Source organism: Nycticebus coucang, chromosome 17 (genome assembly GCF_027406575.1).
Source record: "Nycticebus coucang isolate mNycCou1 chromosome 17, mNycCou1.pri, whole genome shotgun sequence".
Taxonomy (NCBI): domain Eukaryota; kingdom Metazoa; phylum Chordata; class Mammalia; order Primates; family Lorisidae; genus Nycticebus; species Nycticebus coucang.
This window is the reverse complement of record NC_069796.1, coordinates 84,098,879-84,120,079: the sequence shown is the minus strand read 5'-3', so window position 1 is coordinate 84,120,079 and position 21,201 is coordinate 84,098,879. Positions and strand designations below refer to the sequence as shown.

The following is a 21,201-nucleotide window of genomic DNA, read 5'->3' as shown; positions in this document are numbered from 1 at the left end:
CTAACTCTTGGGCTTACGCGATTCTCTTGCCTCAGCCTCCCGAGCAGCTGGGACTACAGGCACCCGCCACAACGCCCGGCTATTTTTTGGTTGCAGTTTGGCTGGGGCTGGGTTTGAACCCGCCACCCTCGGCATATGGGGCTGGCGCCCTACTCACTGAGCCACAGGCGCCGCCCAACACCTGGCTATTTTTTTGTTGCAGTTTGGCCACAGCCGGGTTTGAACCCACCACCCTCGGTATATGGGGCCCACTGAGCCACAGGCGCCGCCCATTATCTTCTTTTTTAATTGAAGTTAAATTTAATACTTTAATATGGCCAAGTGCCCAAATTTAAGGGAAGAGCTTGAAAAACTTAACTATAATTTCAATTTCTTTTTTTTGAGACAGTTTCATTATGTCGCCCTCGGTAGAGTGCTATGATATCACAGCTAACAGCAACCTCCAACTCCTGGGCTTAAACGATTCTCTTGTCTCAGCCTCCCAAGTAGCTGGGACTACAGGCGCCCACTACAACGCCCAGCTATTTTTTTGTTGCAGTTGTTTAGCTGGCCCGGACTGGGTTCGAACCCGCCAGCCTTGGTGCATGTGGCTGTCACCCTAACCACTGTGCTATGGGTGCCAAGCCTCATTCATTTTTTTTTTTTTTTTTTTTTTCATTTTTTCATTTGTTATGAAAAATTGTTGCAGGCAATACAGAAACAAGACCAGATAGTCATCCATAGTATGATACTGTGAAAACATTTTAACGGGAGCTTAGGTAACTTTTGGGCCAACAAGCTGTTCATAGTACTGTATTATAGAATCCATTTATAATTTGTTGCTTTTATATCTCCAAAGGGATGAAGACATGGATGGAGAATGGGAGGCTCCTCAGATTGCCAACCCGAAATGTGAGTCAGCCCCTGGGTGTGGTGTCTGGCAGCGACCTATGATTGACAACCCCAATTACAAGGGCAAATGGAAGGCTCCCATGATGGACAATCCTAACTACCAGGTTTGTGCCTCTTGATTATTGAGTTGCTTTCATTGATTTATTAGTATTTAGATAGAAGTTTTGTCTCAGTGATGCTGCCTGGATGATCATTGTATTGAAGCTATTGAATGAAAAGCAGAAAGTAAATTTCATAAATTGAGAGAAACCTTAATGAGTTAAGTGTTGGGAAGATAAACCTAGAAACGGAATTGAATAGTTCTCACAATTGCCTTCTAACTAGGTTTAGACTGTCTTGAAAAAAACAAAAATTGCCCTTTAGCTGTTTTCCTGTTAGTGGCCATTTATGTGGATTATCAGTGCTGTGGTAATCATCCTTGTCTGAATGTATGCAGGAAGTATTTGTCTAGGTAGTTAATCTAGACAGGAATTGCTGGATGAAGACCATGTGCATTTTATTTTAACTCACCTCTATTCCCACCAGCAATTTATAAGCATGGAGGCTTTTGGAATGGAAAAGGAAATGGAAAACTTATGATTTGGGCACCCGGCTGTCAGATGGCAGGGCTCTTTCAGCCACCGAATCCAAATCCCAGGCTTGGCAATCTGTGTGACATGATGGATAAGAGGACTGTGATAGGAGCTGGTATTTCCACCATAGCAGATAAGCTCACTTAGCCTCAGTGTCTTCAGATGTAAAAAGATTGAAGCTCAAGTGAGATGGTGAGAATATAGGTAGTGAATTCATAAAGTTTCAGGTCTACTATGGAAATGTAGCCCCTTGGATCCTTTCTCTATTATAAAATTATTTATAACCATTAATTTTCACTTAGTCAAACTTTATAAAGTGTTAAATCTGTATGCATATACTAGGTGTATGTTTTTCTGTTTTTTTTTTTTTTTTTGTAGAGACAGTCTCACTTTATGGCCCTTGGTAGAGTGCTGTGGCCTCACACAGCTCACAGCAACCTCCAACTCCCGGGCCTAAGCGATTCTCTTGCCTCGGCCTCCCAAGTAGCTGGGACTACAGGCGCCCGCCACAATGCCCGGCTATTTTTTGGTTGCAGTTTGGTCGGGGCCGGGTTTGAACCCGCCACCCTCGGTATATGGGGCCGGCGCCTTACCGACTGAGCCACAGGCTCCGCCCTGTTTTTCTGTTCTTTATTTTTGAAACAGAATCTCACTCTGTTGCCCCAGGTTAGGGTACCATGGCAATTGTGCAGTTAAACAATAAGATAAAAATTGCACTTTTAAAAATTGCCCTTTAGGGCAGCGCCTGTGGCTTAGTGAGTAGGGCGCCAGCTTCATATATCAAGGGTAGTGGATTCAAACCCGGCCCTGGCCAAACTGCAACAAAAAAATACCCGGGTGTGTGGCAGGCGCCTGTAGTCCCAGCTGCTCGGGAGGTTGAGGCAAGAGAATCGCGTAAGCCCAAGAGCTGGAGGTTGCTGTGAGCCATGTGATGTCATGGCACTCTACCGAGGGTGGTAAAGTGAGACTCTGTTTCTACCAAAAAAAAAAAAAAAAAAAAAAAAAACCTGCCCTTTAGGCTCAGTTCCCTGTAGCTCAGTGGTTAGGGTGCTGGCCACTTACACCCGGGTTGGTGTGTTTGAACCTGCCCCAGGCCTGCTAAACAACAATGACAGCTGGAACAAAAATTAGCCAGGTGTTGTGGCCGGCACCTTATAGTCTAGCTATTTGGGAGGCTGAGGCAAGAGAATCGCTTAAGCCCAAGAGTTGGAGGCTGTGAGCTGTGATGCTACAGCACTCTACTGAGGGCAACATAATGAGACTGTCTCAAAAAAAAAAAAAAAAAAAATGTGGCTTGGTGCCTGTAGCACAGTGGTTACGGTGCCAGTCATATACACTGAGGGTGGTGGGTTTGAACCCGGCCCAGGCCAGCTAAACAACTGCAACAAAAAAATAGCTGGGTGTTGTGGCAAGCGCCTGTAGTCCAGCTACGTGGGAGGCTGAGGCAAGAGAATCTCTTTAAGCCCAAGAGTTGGAGGTTGCTATGAGCTGTGATGCCGTAGCACTCTACAGAGGGTGACATAATGAGACTGTGCCTCAAACAACAACAACAACAACAAAACTGCTGTTTATGCTGGGCGAGGTGGCTTACGCCTCTGGGAAGCTGCAGTGGGTGGATAGCTTGAGCTTGAGCTCACAGGTTCGAGACCAGCCTGAGCAAAAAGGGAGACCCCCCCCATCTCTACTAAAAATAGAAAAACTGAGGCAAGAGGATCGCTTGACTCCCAAGAGTTGGAGGTTGCTGTGAGCTATGACGCTATGGCACTCTACCTAGGGTGACAGCTTGAGACTCTTGTCTCAAAAAAAAAAACTGCCCTTTAAGGCCAGGCATGGGGTAGCTCACACCTGTAATCCTAAGCACTCTGAGAGGCCAAGATGGGTGGATTGTTTGAGCTGAGCACAGGAGTTTGAGACCATCCTGAGCAAGAGCGAGACCCTGTCTCTAAAAATAGCTGGGCATGGTGGTGGGCGCCTATAGTCCCAGCTACATGGGAGGCTGAGGCAAGAGGATTACTTGAGCCCAAGAGTGTGAGGTTGCTGTGAGCTATGACACCATGCACTCTACGAAGGGCGACAAAGTGAGACTATCTTGAAAAAACAAAAATTGCCCTTTAGCTGTTTTCCTGTTAGTGGCCATTTATGTGGATTATCAGTGCTGTGGTAATCATCCTTGTCTGAATGTATGCAGGAAGTATTTGTCTAGGTAGTTAATCTAGACAGGAATTGCTGGATGAAGACCATGTGCATTTTATTTTAACTCACCTCTATGCCCATCAGCAATTGATAAGAGTAGAGGCTTTGGGAATGGGCCAGACACAGCAGGGTATTGGTTTGGACCACATCATGGATGATGTCAGAAATTGAAATCTTAGAGGTAGAGTGTGTAAAACATCAGTAGCACTTATTATCTTCTTCCTCTTGCTCATTTAAGTTTCACAAGGTCAGCATTTATCTCCATTGATTATGCAGAATTCATTTTAGAGTATGTTCTGCATACATGTTTGTAGATTCATTATTTGAAATAATTTTTAAAAATATTTTCTAGGGAATCTGGAAACCCAGGAAAATACCAAATCCAGATTTCTTTGAAGATCTTGAACCTTTCAAAATGACTCCTTTTACTGCTGTTGGTTTGGAGCTATGGTCTATGACCTCTGATATTTTTTTTGACAACTTTATTATCTCTTGTGATCGAGGAGTAGTTGATGATTGGGCCAATGATGGATGGGGCCTGAAGAAAGCTGCTGACGGGGCTGCTGAGGTTTGTGCTTGCTTGTTTCTTGTGTGTTTACATCTGTTATTGTAGGTAACTGTTACCATTGTTAAAGGTTAAGTTTGTGAGTTTATCTTTTCCCTTAATTGGGAATATTGGCATAAAAAGTATAACTAAATGCCTGCTAAGATAAATATTGGGTTGTTGGGCATGATTTCATTAGTCTAAGATAGTGGCTTTAGATTCATTATTTGTGTTTTGTGCAGAGTTTTTTTATTATTTCTGTCTATGTATGTATCTTAAATAAATCTGCCATATAGGTATATTTTAATGCAAACTTAGCTGTATCTTGACTTGCCCAACATATGGAATTTTCAAAGAACTGGTCCTATGGCCATGCTGGGAATCAGAGAGCCAGAAATAACTGAGATGAAGAAATTCTTCATTCACTGGTTTTTGAAGTTAAGGCATCCTTTGCAGGTGAATAAGATGCTAACTTTGGCACCAATGAAAGTGAAATCACCTTGATGATAAGGAGAGCAGGAAGATGGAAGCTCTAATTTCCATTTTATTTTATATGAACATCTTGGCCTAAATTCTTTGAGAATGGAGGACCTAAGTAGTGTCATGCCATAATTGAACTGTTGAACAAATTGTGCAACCTGTATTTGGTGTCAAAAGCTCGAACTTTCAATCTTGTCTTGTTTTTTAGCCAGGTGTAGTAGGGCAGATGATTGAGGCAGCTGAAGAGCGCCCGTGGCTCTGGGTGGTCTACATTTTGACTGTAGCTCTGCCTGTGTTCCTTGTTATCCTCTTCTGCTGTTCTGGAAAGGTAATTTTTTTGTTGGGGATGGGACATCACTTACAATTCTTACATTGAAAATGGATGACTTGGAGCACATAGTTCAGTGGTTAGGGCGCTGGCCACATACACTGAGACAGGTGGGTTCCAGCCCGGCCCAGACCTGCTAAACAACAATGATAACTACAACAAAAAAATAGCTGGGCATTGTGGCCAGTGGCCAGTGCCTATAGTCCCAGCTACTTGGGAGCCTGAGGCAAGAGAATCGCTTAAGCCCAAGAGTTAGAGGTTGCTGTGAGCTGTGATGCCATGGCACTCTACCAAGGGCGACATAGTGAGACTCTGTCTAAAAATAATAATAAATGAAAATAACTAAGATATGTTGCCTGAAGTTTTCTTTGTAATAGCTCAGTAATGACTGGGTCAGATTTGGTATTGACTTCTAAAACTTTATTCACTACTCCTAAGTGACCATTTATTGTGTCCATATGAGAGTAGAATTTATAGCTCCTCAGTGGCTAGTGTTATTTATCCTGCTTATTTCTGTCTGTAATATTTGTAGTCAGATGTTCTACCAGTGAGTTACACTCCCATCTCTCTGTAATATTTAAGAACAACTTTTTAAAAAAATGTAGATTTAAAAATGTGCCAGCCTCTCTGGCACAAACCAGCTTTTCTCTTGGTATAGATATTTCTATTCTTACACTTTGTAATTTGATCTTTGATTTCTTACTATCCGTTCCTCCCTCTCCAACCCTTCCCTCCCCAAAGAATACATATGGAACCATAGCCTTATTGTTAGTTTTTCTTGCTTAGCCCTTGTTCTGTGATATTTAGTCTCTCTATTCTTAAGTGAGGATTATGCTGTACCTCGCATTCAAGGCACTTTGTACCTGGATCCAAAGTTCTTTTTCCTCCTTTATTCTCCACCACTGTCTATGTGTCTGTGTTTCAAGTCAACTTGACTATTTAGACCTACACTTTTCCTGCCTGACCCTTTTGTTCTTACCGTTCCTTCTACCTTGAATCATCACATGCTCAAGGAAGAGAAAGCTATTCGGGTAGGAATTATCACCTTATTATTTCTGTATATGTACCCCTTTAAAGCCTAGAACAGAACTTAGCCTGTGCCTATAGGCATATAGTATGACAGGATATGACAATGTAAACAAAACTGTTGTACTTTGGGGAATTTTTCAGAAACAACCCAGTGCTATGGAGTACAAGAAGACTGATGCTCCTCAACCAGATGTGAAGGAAGAGGAAGAAGAGAAAGAGGAGGAAAAAGACAAGGGAGATGAGGAGGAAGAAGCAGAAGAGAAACTTGGTAAGAAGTAATCCTCAAAAACCTGCTTTAAGCTGAGACCTTAAGATGTTGTTTTCAGGGCGGCGCCTGTGGCTCAGTTGGTAAGGCACCGGCCCCATATACCGAGGGTGGCGGGTTCAAACCCGGCCCCGGCCAAACTGCAACCAAAAAATAGCCGGGCGTTGTGGCGGGCGCCTGTAGTCCCAGCTACTCGGGAGGCTGAGGCAAGAGAATCGCTTAAGCCCAGGAGTTGGAGGTTGCTGTGAGCTGTGTGACGCCACGGCACTGTACCGAGGGCCATAAGGTGAGACTCTGTCTCTACAAAAAAAAGATGTTGTTTTCAGGCTCATCTGGCTCCTGCTCTCACAGCCATTGCAGTACATTGAGCTCCATAGAGACTGCCAGGGCAAGTGAGAGCCAGACGGGCACTGGGTGACTGCCTCGCTGAGGAAAAATAACTGACCGTGGGCAAAGGAGATCCTAAGAAGCTGAGAGGCATAATGTCATCATACGCATTCTTCATGCAAACTTGTCGGGAGAAGCATAAGAAGCAGCACCCAGGTGCTTCAGTCAACTTCTCAGAGTTTTCTAAGAAGTGCTCAGAGAGGTGGAAGACCATGTCTGCTAAAGAGAAAGGAAAATCTGAAGATACGGCAGAGGCGGACAAGGCCCGTTATGAAGGAGAAATGAAAAGCTATATCCCTCCTAAAGGGGAAACAGAAAAGAAGCTCAAGGATCCCAATGCACCCAAGAGGCCTCCTTCGGCCTTTTTCTTGTTCTGTTCTGAGTATCGCCCCCAAATCAAAAGAAAACATTCCAGCCTATCCATTGGTGATGTTGCAAAGAAGCTGGGAGAGATGTGGGGTAACACTGCTGCGGATGACAAGCAGCCTGATAAAAAGAAGGCTGCAAAGCTGAAGGAAAAATACGAAAAGGATATTGCTGCAGATTGAGCTAAAGGAAAGCCTGATGCAGCGCAAAAGGGAGTTGTCAAGGCTGAAAACAGCAAGAAAAAGAAGGAAGTTGAGGAAGATGAATAAGATGATGATGAATAAGTTGGTTCTAGCACAGTTGTTTTTTTTTCTTGTTTATAAAGCATTTAACCCCCTGTACACAACTCACTCCTTTTAAAGAAAAAAATTGAAATGTAAGGCTATGTAAGATTTGTTTTTAAACTGTACAGTGTCTTTTTTTGTATAGTTAACACATTACCGAATGTGTCTTTAGATAGCCCTGTCCCGGTGGTATTTTCAGTAGCCACTAACCTTGCCTGGTACAGTCGGAGGTTGTAAATTGGCATGGAAATGTAAAGCAGGTTCTTGGTGCACAGCACAAATTAGTTATATGTGGGGATGGTAAGTTTTTTAATCTTCATTTGTCTCTGATGCAGCTTATATGAAATAATTGTTGTTCTGTTAACTGAATACCACTCTAATTGCAAAAAAAAGTTGCAGCTGTTTTGTTGACATTCTGAATGCTTCTAAGTAAATACAGTTTTTTTATTTAAAAAAAGTTTTCAAGTGCTTACAAATTACAGTAAAGATTTTTTTTAGATCTAGAGGTGTATGATCACTAAAAACAAGTGTAAGGTTTGCTCAGTTGTTTACCTTCTGTCTTAGAAGAGAAACAAAAAAGTGATGCTGAAGAAGATGGTGGTGCTGTCAGTCAAGAGGAAGAAGAGAGAAAACCTAAAGCAGAGGTAAAAGAAAGGAGTTCTACATTTTGTATTGCTAAAGCTAATCTGAAACTCAAAATATTTTTGAGGGGTGTGCTGAAAATGATTTTCTGGAATAAGCAGAAGATTATAGGGGATAAATCATAATAAAATGGCTTTCTAGGATGAGAACTTTAAGTTATTTAATAGTTCTGTCTCATCTGCCTCCTCTCACTGTTCCCTGGAAAGTATTTCTTGCACAAATCACTGCATTCTGAACATTTTGTCTCTGTTTTCTACGGATTCATTTCTTCCTGGATGCCCATTTTGTGCTCAGGATTGTCAGCAAATAATACAAAGATATCCTGCCTTTGGTGTGCTTAACTTCTAGTGGGGAGAAACCAGCAGTAAACAGTAGACATTATAAGGATGTAAATGGCACAGTATATTAGGAACTGTAGAACAGGAAAAGGTATTGGAAGTGCTGGCAGCAGAGTGGGTCACACCATGTTAACACCTCATTGAGAGGATAACATATGAGCCAAGACTGGAAAGAGATAAAGGAAATGGACAGCCATTGCAGGCTTTTGGGCCCAGATGTGATAGGTAGGATCTGACTACTGTGGCTGCTGTGTTTTCTGTAGACCATGGAGAATCAGGGAGATCAGTTAGGAGGCTCTTGTAATAATCTAGGCAAGATACATATGGTGGTCCTATGCAGTGTGCTTGGAAGAGGAGGGTATAAAAACCAGTTGGGGTTCTGGACTTAGATTTTGTAGTGGTAAGATACATGGGGTATGAGAAAGAGAGAGAACCTTTGCTTACCAAGGTCCCCTTTTTAGCACTTTCGTGTTGTGTCTAGTCCCTCCTTCAAAGCTCTGGTCAAGTTCCATTTCCAGCTACTACAACTCTGCCTTCCTATTGATAAAGTGAATGCTATTTATATCTTGATTATATTTTCAATGGATGTGTTCTTTCTTTTCTTTTTCTTTTTTTTTGAGACACAGTCTCGCTATGTCACCCTCAGTAGAGTGCTGTGGCATTACAGCTCACAGCAACCTCAAACTCTTGGGTTTAAGTGATTCTCTTCCCTCAGCCTCCCAAGTAGCTGGGACTACAGGCCCCCCGCTACAATGCCCAGCTATTTCGTTGTTCTCACTGTCATTGTTGTTTGGTAGGCCCAAGCTGGGTTCAAACCTGCCAGCTCTGGTGTATGTGGCTGGTGCCTTAGCCACTGAGCTGCAATGGATGTGTTCTGTCTCAACAAGAATGCATTTCTTCAGGATAGGGAATCATGGGCCGGGCACGGGTACCTCACGCCTATAATCTCAGCACTCTGGAGGCTGACGTAGGTGAATGCTTGAGTTCATAAATTCGAGACCAGCCTGACCAAAAGTGAGACTTCGTCTCTAGTAAAAATAGAAAATCTGAGGCAAGAGGATTGCTTGAGCCCGAGTTGGAGGTTGCTGTGAGGAGGATGCCACAGCACTCACAGCCCAGACACCTTGGAATTCTGTCTCAAAAAAAAGTAGGGAATCATGTCTCACATACTTTTTATATCCTCCAGACAGCCTCATATGGCAAGTTGCTGGTTACATTTAAGTAAAGGGAGTATTTTCACAAGGTAATTTACAATCTTAAGCACTGTGGTAGGGTAGAAAGAGAGCACCAGGTTTATAGTCTACTTGGATAGTCTTCAATCTTCATGAATCCTAGATTTCTTATCCTCGTAAGAGGGGTAATGGGCTCGGCGCCCGTAGCACAGTGGTTGTGGAAGCAGCCGCATGCGCGGAGGCAGGCGGGTTTGAGCCTGGCCCAGGCCTGCTAAACAACAATGAAACAGCAACCAAGAAAATAGCCAGGTGTTGTGGCAGGTGCCTGTGGTCCCAGCTACTTGGGAGGCTGAGGCAAGAGAATTGCTTAAGCTCAAGAGTTTGAGGTTGCTATGAGCTATGACGCCATGGCACTCTACCCAGGGCGACATAGTGAGACTCTGTCGCAAAAAAAAAATATATATATATATATAGGGCTAATGTACCTGTGGGCCAGTAGATTGGGATTAAGCAGGATAATGTGAAAGCCTAATGCCTGATCCTTTTTAAAGAAAATGTTTATGAGATAGATTGAGAAAAGTGTATATTATGGAACAAAAAGACTAAACTGAATTAGTCTGCTACTTTTGAGGCTGCCGTTGTTTTAGGTACATTTTCTTATAATAATTTTTCTTCATTTTTTTCCTCAAATGGGTTACTCTTAGCCTAGTTGATCTTGAAAATATGCCAAACTTTTATGTTTTATAAAATGTTCTAATTATAGTGAATTTCTTTTCTTTTCACCCAATAGGAGGATGAAATTTTGAATAGATCACCAAGAAACAGAAAGCCACGAAGAGAGTGAAACAATCTTAAGAACTTGATCTGTGATTTCCTTTCCCTCCCCTTCCCCTCCAAGTGTGGTCCTAGGAAAGGACCTGGCACACCTTAGGTTGAAACTCAGAAAACCTCAAGATGTCACCATCAACAGGTTCCAGTTGAACACTAGTCTGTGTAATTTTAAACATCTAGCAGTAAATAATTGCAGTTGTGACATAAAGGACCCTGTTTTTGTAGAAAGGAAAACATTTAACATAATGGTTGTGAAATGTAACATGAAACAACTAACTTGTATTTTTGTTTTTGTTTTTAAACATTTTTGTTTTTTAAAATAGAATGATAGAACTTTACCAAACTTTAAAATCTTGTCTTAATTTAATATATTAGTCCATGCAGAAATAACACCAACATTTAAAAATTCTAAGGGAATGAGTTGTAGTTTTTATAATAGATTTTTTTAAGTTTGGTATTACAAAATATTCAAATGTTTCTGTCCCTTAAAATTGATAATCATGTTTAAAGTATAGTTGTTTGTGGTTATAATCTTGTTTTGCTTGCTTCCATTTCTTGATTCCTCCTAAGGAAATTTAGGAGAGGGATTGGATGGAGCCCAAATTTATATAGAAATTCTGTTTAAGTTGTATTAAAAATAGACATACATTATGTTGGTTAGACCATGAAGTGTGTGTTCTGTTGTCTTTGGACCTGAGCAGACAGCAGTTAATGGAAGAGGTGGCTTCATGTAGCACTTGGGTAGTGATACTCCACACACAGGGAGCATCAGCTTTGGCCTTCTGGAGCAGGTGGCTTGTTGAGGAACTCACTAGCAGGGCATGGCGTGTGAGTTCTGGAGTAGGTATTTTCATTACTTCTTCCACTGTGTTGACACTGTTTTCCTGACCCATATTCCCAAATTCTGAGCTTTTTCCTCTGCTATGCATTTTCTTCAAAGCGCAGCTTGCAGTTCGTTGCTGAAAATGACTATAAACTCTGCATAGTGTTAAGCTTTATTGTGATTACATGTATGTTTCTTCTTTCTTTGAAGCAGACCCACACCTTTCCAGGGTCAGAGTACAAGATAGAATATATGATCTTTCACTTTTACCCATTTGACTCCCTGTAAAGACTTTAGAGGTCTAATTCAGAGGTGAACCAGTTCAGAATTGACTGTAATTGAACACAGGCTAAAAGTATTTATGGGAGGAGTGACACATAGCATGATTTTTGTAGCTGCTAAAGATTTTAAGCCTTCATTTGCAATTCATGTAATTCATTTGTGTCTTAAATTACACAATAAAGCAGTCCTGTTCAAATTTTTTTTTTAATGTGGCTTGTAGAATTTTTTAAAAAATGATCTTAAGTTTGCTTTTCATGTGGAATGCACATGGGTGCTATCAGAGCCTCTCCCATACCACTACAGTGTAATCATATTACACTGAAAGGTATTCAGAATTATATGTTATTTTAGCTTTATTCTTTCCTCAGAGGTGTTTTACATGTACTGTTCCTTGCACTGAATATATAAACACTCCACAGTGTTTATATTGGGGAGATGTTGGGGAGGAGGTATATTTGTAAAAGATGAAAGCTGTACCCATTTGTTTTACCTTTTTTTTTTTTTTTTAAACTGATCCACTTAAATTCTTTTGAGGGTTGGATGCATTTTTTTGCTCTTCAGTGCTTGTTTCATTTCATTTGTTTGTGGTCACAGTGACTTTAGCTATGTAGCAGACTTTTCCAAACATATTGAGTGCAAATAAACAGTTGTTACTTAGCAAAACCTAAAAATATGTCTGCAGGTTTCTCCGTGAAGCAAACGTAGAGGATCATTGCATTTCCAGAAATCTGCCTTCTAAAATTCTTTGTTGATGTTAAATTTCATGCCTCACTTTCTTCCAGCTGAGCTTAAATCATTAGTGTTCATTGCCTCTCCTTATTTAGTAAGGTTTGTCCAAAATAAAAACAATGGCTTTTCTTGTTTTTTTTTTTTCTCAGTTTTTGTTGAAGGTGCAGCATCCTGATTAAATGTCTGAAACGTTAATGAATGACCAGCAGTTTTCAGCTCTTAAAAAGGCGCTTATGATTTTACATGCTGGTTACCTGTCCCATTGTTGTAAAATGCCCACTGTCCATCAGATGTGTTCCTCAGTTTTTCTTATCTACAAAATACTCAGTTTTTTTTTTTCAAATTGTCACGTTACTAAATGGTGTTACATTAAAGCCCTGTGTTAAGTGTCTGCCTTTGACTGAACTTCTTTCTTCATAGTAACTTTCAATGTGTGTGTTTCATTGTTTCAATAGTGGGTTAATCTTCTTTCAGTTGGCCCCTATAGGAGAGTTTGCTTTTGCTAATAAGAAACTAATACAGATGGTGAAATAACTACTTTGTCTCACCACATGAGTTTGATTAGTATTTTATATTTAACTCTTGCCTCCTCTTGGCTGATTATGGTTCAGTAGTTTCTGTTGTATGCAAGGACAGCAGTTCAGAGAAGAAAGTGATGCTTCAAACCCATAATTTCAGAGACTTGGGAGGTCAAGGCAGGAGGATCACTTGAGGTTAGGAGTTCTAGACCACCCTGGGCAACATTTTGAGACCTTGTTTTAAATAAATGAAAAGACACTAGCTGGGCCCAGTGTCTTGGGCCTGTAGTCAGAGATGCTTGAGAGGCTAAGGCAAAGGAGCAGTGGAGCCCAGAAGGTGGAGGCTGCAGTGAGCTGTGATCATATTCATCTCTAAAAATTATTTTAAAGGAGGGGATGGTACTGGTAAATTTGTAGGTAATATTCTTAAAGACTTAGAGAAACCATTGAATGTTTAAATTTTTATTAGAAAAAAATTTTTTTTTCAGCTCGGCATCTGGCTCAAGCTGCTAAGGCACCAGCCACATACACCTGAGCTGGCGGGTTCGAATCCAGCCTGGGCCCGTCAAACAACAGTGACAGCTGCAACCGAAAATAGCCGAGCATTGTGGCAGGTGCTGTAGTCCCAGCTACTTGGGAGACGGAGGCAGGAGAACCGCTTGAGCCCAGGAGTTGGAGGTTGCTGTGAGCTGTGATGCAACAGCACTCTACCCAGGGCGGCAGCTGGAGGCTCTGTCTCAAAAAAAGAAAAAGAAAATCTTTTTTTCAGAATCAGACTTAATGTTTTGCATATACTTGAATATTTCAGGGATGTTTTTGAAAATTAGACCAAAAGTTTTTATGTACTATGAAGGTTTTAGATTGCTTGCTGAAGTGTATACACAAACGTAGTGGTTACTGTTTTTTTTCTACCGCATTTGTATAAAAGTATTTATCCAAATACTTTAAGGGTCCATTTTTTTCTCCTTATATTAAAATAAAATCATGAGTCCTAATAAAAAGTAAAAAAGAGTGTTTGAACTGCTGCTCATGGTCACAATGTGCAGCCACTGTCTGGCATCTCCTCTAACTTTTTAGCAATTAGGGGGTACAATGCCAGTTCCCAATATCCCTTGGTGCCTCCCCTCATCTAGTTTAGTACTGACATTGCTCCCTTTTTTCCTGTACAGTCCCTCCCACCCCCTCTATCGACTAGTCATAATACTGGAGCATAATTGTGTTTGGCTTTAAGGACTTAAATGTAGATTGCAGTCCAGGTTCCGTTTTTAATTGAAGCATCATCCCTTCCATTTCCAGTCTCCTTCCAGGGAGCTGGACGCCACTTCATGTCCTTTTCCTCACATCTGCCGAGCTTTTCTTTTTAAGTAGTAATTCTGCACTTCGGAAACTTGTTCAGACTTTTGTAGGTAAGTGGAAGTTAACGGCCCCAATGGAACGGTGCGAGAGGAAACTTCTGCCAGCTCACTTGTAGACCATTCTGTCCAATTATAGGGCTGCATGTAAAGAATGGGGTCAAAGGAAAACGGCTGACGTTGAAAGAGCGTGGCTCCTACTTTCAGGTTATCAAAGCCAAATCAAAAGGTTAGAAGAAAATGAATCGTTATGCTGCCAAGCGATGGTGGGTCTGGGCAGTTATGCCTCACGGACTCGTCGGACCCACTCCCTTTTCCTCAAAGGCCCGGAAGCGCTGCCTTCGGGAGGCGTTGTTTGTGAAACCTCATCGCCTCCTGGACGGGCTCCTGTCAGTCACGCTTAGCTCCGCCTCCACGGCCGAGCCCCGCCCAGGGGCTTCCCCCCACCCTTCACTGGAGAGTTCCTTTTAAATACGACTGAGTCCGAACGCGCGTCTTACGTGCTCGTCCCCACGCCCTCGGGCGGTCGGTTCTTCCTTTTCTGATTGGTAGAAATCCCCGTCCATCAGCGCTGATGAGCTAGGTCGCCCGTCGAGGGCCCGCCCTCTTCTGAGAGCCCTGAAAACAATTTTAAGATGGCGGCGGCGGCGGCGCGGAAAACAATGGGGCCGGGGCGGCGGGGACAGGCCGAGGCCTGAAGTGGGCAGCGAGCACCGGCTGGGGCTCGGGCCGAGCGGGGCAGGAGAAAGACCCGCCACCGCTCCACAACCTGCAGGGGCATGGCGCGGCCGTGAGGCGGACTAGGACCGCCGCGGGGAGCGGAGCCCGCAGTGCCAGCCGGCCCCGAGAGGCCCGGCCCGTGAAGCCCACGGCCCATGGTGCTGCCCACCTGCCCCATGGCGGAGTTCGCGCTGCCGCGGCACAGCGCGGTCATGGAGCGCCTCCGCCGGCGCATCGAGCTATGCCGGCGCCACCACAGCACCTGTGAGGCCCGCTATGAGGCCGTATCGCCCGAGCGCCTGGAGCTCGAGCGCCAGCACACCTTCGCCCTGCACCAGCGCTGCATCCAGGCCAAGGCCAAGCGCACCGGCAAGCACCGGCAGCCGCCCGCCGCGGCCCCGAACCCGGCCCCGGCGCCCGCCCCGGCCCCAGCGTCCGCCGCGCCCGCCCCTGCTTCGCGCCTGGACGCCGCCGACGGCTCGGAGCTCGGCCGCCCAGTCGCGGTGAGTAAGGCGCGGAGGCAGCCCCTTCGCCCGAAAACCGTCCCCGTAACGCGTCAGGCCCCTGGGCAACCTGCTTGTGTGCCAGCAACTCCCGGGTCTGGCTCGAGGGAGGGTAACATGGCAGGGAACTGAGGTGTTGTCATCTTCGGGAAATGGCACTGTGGCATTTCTATGGGAAGACATTACCGCGGGGACTTTGCTTGAGTTCCGGCGTGGGAAGGCTGGCGAACGCTAAACGAAAGGTTTTTCTCTCATGCTTGACTTTGAAAGTTTGAGAACTTTAATTCGGAACACACTAGGGTTCGAGTTGCTTCTGCTGCAGGGAGTTTTTGCACTGTAGGCCTGGCTTAATTCTGCAAATGTTTATTGGGTCTTTGTGCTGAACGCTGGGTCAGGGCTTTAATATGGAAGTTAGTCGGCTTTCAGTTGACCAAATGCAACTGTTCTGAATGAAAAAAAATTTTTTTAAGTCTTTGGAAAATTTATAAACGCACAGTACTTCTCAGTGAGCTGCATAAAAGTATTCCTTGTTTAGGCAGCCTGAAATTTGTGAACTTGAGATTGCTGCAATATTGTTGACAGTTCCAGTTGTAATATAAGGCCTGTTTAAAGTCTCTAATATTAGATTGTTGGTAAATTATTATGCCTCTTGGGTTCTCAGATATTTGTGAAGTTTATTGGTTAGGTTTTTCTCCCTAAAACTGCTACTTTAAAAGGGAGACAAGAGTTTTTGTGTGGTTTTCTTGGTAATTTTACTTTAAACAAATGCTACGATCTAATTTGTCGAGTGTATTTGTAATTCTTTCCTTTAGTGTCTGTTGTGACTAAGGAGTCTTTGGGCATTTATTCTCTCTTCTTATCTAACCCCTTCTGTTGCTTTGAAGAGAGAACATCTAACCTAACCCATCTTTTCATGCCACAGATCCTCTGCTCTGGTTGAGTTATTTTCCTCATTCTCTACTATCCTAGCCTGTGCTGTTGTACTAGAAGACAGAATCCTTGGGCTCAAACCCAGGTTTCATTGCTTATTGTATCAATTGGTAAAGTCATCACATCCTCACTTTTCTCACCTGTAAACTGGGAGTATGCTGGGCTTCTTATCCCCCAGGTTTCTTGTAGGATTCAAAAAGAATAAGTATGGATGTAAAAATACAGTCCGTATTCCTGAAAGACTTGCCTACAAGACCCTCCTCCTCAGCACCTTTCAGAATCTTGCCATCCCACCAGTCCCAGCTCATCTCCGCCTTCTTCTTTAAAGCTAGCTTCTGACTGTCCCTAGCCCACAGCAGTCAGAGTCACCTTTGTGAAAACATTTAGGAAACGCTTTGTGCTATTTACTTTTAGCACATAGTCACGTATTACTTTACATCTTTCCAACTAGACCAGTGGTTCTCAACCTTCCTAATGCTGTGGCCCTTTAATACAGTTCCTGTGGGTGGGGACCCACAGTATGAGAACCACTGAACTAGACTAAGCTCTTGGAAGTAGGGAGTACTTGGGCTCAGAGTCCTGCACATACTTACTTGTCTGAAGCCCTCAGTGCATGTTTGTTGAGTGTTTGATAAAAAGTTGGTAGTGGGGCGGCGCCTGTGGCTCAGTGAGTAGGGTGCCGGCCCCATATGCCGAGGGTGGCGGGTTCAAACCCAGCCCCGGCCAAACTGCAACAAAAAAATAGCCGGGCATTGTGGCGGGTGCCGGTAGTCCCAGCTGCTAGGGAGGCTGAGGCAAGAGAATCGCGTAAGTCTAGGAGTTAGAGGTTGCTGTGAGCCGTGTGACGCCATGGCACTCTACCCAAGGGCGGTACAGTGAGACTCTGTCTCTACAAAAAAAAAAATAACTTGGTAGTGCTTTACTCAGTAATCTGTCTTCCTGTACACTAACTTCAAAAAGGTAAATGGCTTAACTTCATCAACAGCCTTTACTAACAACTCCTGTTTTCAGGAAGGACTTCAAAGTAAATAATGAAAGCTCATAAAAGTCATGGTTTTACACACAAATAGCTGCCGTCAACACCCCTTAGAAAGTATTCAATTTCTGTTTAAAGTTATTTTAAGAGTTTAGACCCTACATGATTTTTTAAAAGTCCTGAATCACTAGAGAGAAATTAGGTGTGTTGTGTAAAGAGAAATTAATTCTGAGCGTATTATGAGAACTTGAATGTGGCTTTGTCAGTCATTACTTTGGTGTCCAAGTCTGATCAAATGTACCATGTTACGATGATAGACATCACATTAAACTTTGACCCATCTGTTTCCTGATTTTAAACTTTACAGTGGAAGTGCTCTTCTGTTGTCTGCTAGGAAAAGGAACCCTTTTCACTTCAGGCTTCAAGTGATTTTTAGTCGAGCTCTTTGGTCATAGGAACAGAAAATAAGCATCACTGTAAAAATAGTGGTATTTTCTGTTTTAGTGGCTCCTTCTGTTTTGAGGGGGAGATAGTAAGATTTTGGCTTAAAGCACAGCTTTGCATGCAAGAGGACAAGGTGCCTTGTAGTTCTTATTTTTGGCAACTCTGTATATGTATTTGATCTCTTTAATATTCCTTACATAAAGAATATTATTTTTTTCCAAAGTGTGCAGTTAGGTGCAGTTAGGTGGTCATTTCATAGCCAACATTATTTAATGAGCAAGCCACTTAACACAACTGAAAAGGAGTCAGATTTACTAACAGAGTTTAGCTTAATTTCAGGTTATTGTTCTTTTCTTCTTAGGATATTCCACCACAGCAAAGTCTTCACCATTATCTGTGTAGTCTGTTATAGTTGAATCAGGAACAGTGTTTCAGGCTTTTTTTCTATTCTGGTTTTCAAAGAATGAGCCTATTAGGTTTTCTTTATATTTTCTCTGCTCTTCAAAAGTAAATAGTAGTATTAATTTCTTTTTTTTTTTTGGCCAGGGCTGGGTTTGAACCCACCACCTCTGGCATATGGGACTGGCTCCCTACTCCTTGAGCCACAGGCGCCGCCCATTAGGAATTCTGGGTTAAGGAGAACTATCCACTGACTTTACACAAACATTCCTTCTGTAAGTGAAAATGCTGTAGTCTTTCACAGTAGGTTGAACATTTTCTTCCTGTAATAAAATGGTATAAAGGTTTATTCCCAGTCCTTTAAAAAAAATATGACACAGGTAATGTGGATAGAAAGCAAAAGTAATCTATGCAAGTTTCAAGGTAACAAATTTTATTTAAGAACAAAGAGAAAGTTTAGAGCATTTTCAAAGAGAGTTTGAAGTGGGTCCCTCTCATGGAGGAGAAAAGGTGAGAGACCTATTCCTTTTATCAACTGTGAGGAATTTATTCCTCAGCGGTTGGTTGTGATAGTTGACAAAGAGATTTAACAGACGGGTACAAGCCATTCATATTCATCATGGAGGTTTGTTTTCCTACTTGATTTTAGGTGTGTGAAATTTCTCTCTCTCTCTTTTAAACTTTTATTTGTAAATAACTTAGACTATAGAGGAAAGCTACATAAATAGTACAAAGAACATCTGCATACTCTATCTAGCTCTAACCATTATCACTGTTGTGCCCATTTGTTTTATCTCTGATTAGCACACACAAACTCCTGCCTTTGTTTTCCCTCAGGCTTGTTCTTTGAACCTCCTGAGGATATGTTGCACATTTCACGGCTTTCCATCCATAAACACCCCATGTGTACATTTTAAGAGTTGGGTGTATAGTATTTTAGTCATTTTGTAGACAAAACTCATTTAAGAATTATACAAATGACAGATTATTTCCTGTGAGTAGATACTTCTGCTGAGTGTAAAACAGGTATTGTACTGTAATCATGGGGCAGTTTTGTTGATTCTTTTTTTTTTTTTTGAGATAGAGTCTCACTATGTCACCCTGGGTAGCGGCTGTGTCATCATAGCTCACAGGAACCTCAAACATGAGTTTAAGGGTTTAAGCAATTCTCTTGCCTCAGCCCCCCAAGTAGCTGGGACTATAGGCGCCCACCTATTTTTTTTTTGTAGTTGTCATTTAGGCCCAGGCTGGGTTCGAACCCGCCAGCCTCAGTGTATGTGGCCAGCATCCTAGCCGCTTAGCTACAGGCGCTGAGCCTATTGGTTTGTTTGGGGTTTTTTTTTTTTTCTTTTTTTCTTTGTTTGTTTGTTTGAGACAAGAACTCACACAGTTGCCCTGGGTAGAGTGCTGTGGCATTGTAACTCACAGCAATCTCAAACTCTTGGGTTCAAGCGGTCCTCTGGGCTCAGCCTCCTGAGTAGCTGTGACCATAGGTGGCCCCCACAATGCTGGGCTAGTTTTTCTATTTTTATTAGAGATGGGGTCTTGCTGTTGCTTAGGTTGGTCTGGAACTCCTGAGCTCAGGCCATCCACCACCTTTGGCCTTCCAGAATGCTTGGATTACAGGTGTGAGCCACTGCTCTGGGCTTGGGGTAGTTTTTTTTTTAAAATACAACTGATGTGGCTTTAGGGTCTCAATTCTTCCTCTAACATCTGGCAGTTTATCTAGCATCCTTTTTCCTTTTATATCTTTAGCATCTCCTTTCTCACTGAGTCTTTCCCTTCAGCTTGAAAACATAAGCAAGTAGAGTCCTTTCTTTTGTGTTTTCTCACTCTCAAAATGGTATTCCATAGTCTACCTCCCTTTGCCTTTTCCACTTGAACTTCCCACTTACTATAATATGCCTTCCACCTTTTGTAAAGAGGCACACCAAGGATGGAATGCCAAATCCATTGGTTTCTTTGTCATTCTTCTTGACTTCTTCCTTCATAAGACTCTTCTTGCAGCTTTTCTGTTCTGATTTTCTTTAAATTTTTTAATTTTTTTCCTCAGTCTCCTTTCTAGCTTCCCTTATCTATGCAGCAAATATTTGAGTGGATTCAACCAACTGTGGACTGAAAATATTAGGGAAACAATACAAAATAATAATACAACAATAAAAATAATATAGATTTTAAAGTATATAGGAGGATGTGGATGTCCAAAGTAGACACAAGTACTAGCCATTTTATACAAGGGACTGGAGAATCCATAGATTTTGGTATCCCTGGGGGGAGTCCTAGAACCAATCACCCATGGATAGCAAGGGACAATAGTGTTTTGGGCACTGGGGATATAGCAGTAAACAGGACAAATTAAAACTCTGCTCATGGCTCTGCGCCTGTAGCTCAAGTGGGTAAGGTGCCAGCCACATACCCTAGAGCTGACAGGTTCGAATCCAGCCTGGGCCACCAAACAACAATGACGGCTGCAACCAAAAAGTAGCCAGGTGTTGTGGCGAGTGCCTGTAGTCCCAGCTACTTGGAAGGCGGAGGCAGGAGAATCGCTTGAGCCCAGGAGTTGGAGGTTGCTGTGAGCTGTGATGCCATGGCACTCTACCCAGCGCGACAGCTTGAGGCTCTGTCTCCAAAAAATAAATAAATAAAGCTCTGCTCATGCCTGTAATTCTAGCACTCTGGGAGGCTGAGGCAGGTAAATTGCCCAAGCTCAGGAGTTCGAGACCAGCCTGACCAAAAGTGAGTCCCCAAGGTTTGGCATGGGTCGTGCCTTTAATTCTAGCACTCTGGGAGGCGGAGGTGGGCAGATTGCCTGAGCTCAGGAGTTGGAGACAGTCTGAGCTAGCTATCTCTAAAAATAATTGGGCTGCTGGGCTATTGTAATGCTAGCATTCTGGCAGAGATGGGTAGATGGCCTGAGCTCAGTAGTTCGAGACCAGCCTCAGCAAGAGCAAGACCCTGTCTCTAACAAATAGCTGGGTGTTGTGGTGGGCACCTGTAGTCCGAGCTACTTGGGAGGCTGAGGCAAGAGACGTGTTTGAGCCCAAGAGGTCAAGATTGCTGTGAGCTATGACGCTAGGGCACTCTACTGAGGGTGACAAAGTGAGACTGTCTCAAAAAAATTAAAAAAGCTGGGCATTGTGGCAGGCACCTATATTCCCAGCTACTAGGGAGGCTGAGGCAAGAGGATCCTTTGAGCCTAAGAG

The 21,201-nt window shown here is 43.0% G+C and overlaps 3 protein-coding genes across 3 annotated transcripts in view; all 3 read left to right on the top strand.

Moving 5' to 3' along the window:
• The window catches only part of CANX (calnexin), a 34,233-nt gene extending 21,686 nt beyond the window's left edge, over positions 1-12,547 (top strand). Inside the window, exons 10-15 of the mRNA XM_053567302.1 lie at positions 839-995; positions 4,009-4,224; positions 4,889-5,008; positions 6,179-6,305; positions 7,904-7,983; positions 10,282-12,547. Coding sequence (XP_053423277.1) covers positions 839-995; positions 4,009-4,224; positions 4,889-5,008; positions 6,179-6,305; positions 7,904-7,983; positions 10,282-10,335 — 754 coding nt within the window. The 3' untranslated portion in view covers positions 10,336-12,547. The remainder of the gene's footprint in view (positions 1-838; positions 996-4,008; positions 4,225-4,888; positions 5,009-6,178; positions 6,306-7,903; positions 7,984-10,281) is intronic.
• LOC128569175 (high mobility group protein B1-like) lies at positions 6,312-7,897 on the top strand. The gene has a single exon (XM_053567304.1). The coding sequence runs from the start codon at positions 6,785-6,787 to the stop codon at positions 7,235-7,237; it is 453 nt and encodes a 150-aa protein (XP_053423279.1). The 5' UTR covers positions 6,312-6,784; the 3' UTR covers positions 7,238-7,897.
• A 1,970-nt stretch (positions 12,548-14,517) lies between the features above and the next one.
• Positions 14,518-21,201, top strand: part of MAML1 (mastermind like transcriptional coactivator 1) — a 57,973-nt gene continuing 51,289 nt past the window's right edge. The window contains exon 1 of the mRNA XM_053567301.1: positions 14,518-15,249. Coding sequence (XP_053423276.1) covers positions 14,902-15,249 — 348 coding nt within the window. The 5' untranslated portion in view covers positions 14,518-14,901. The remainder of the gene's footprint in view (positions 15,250-21,201) is intronic.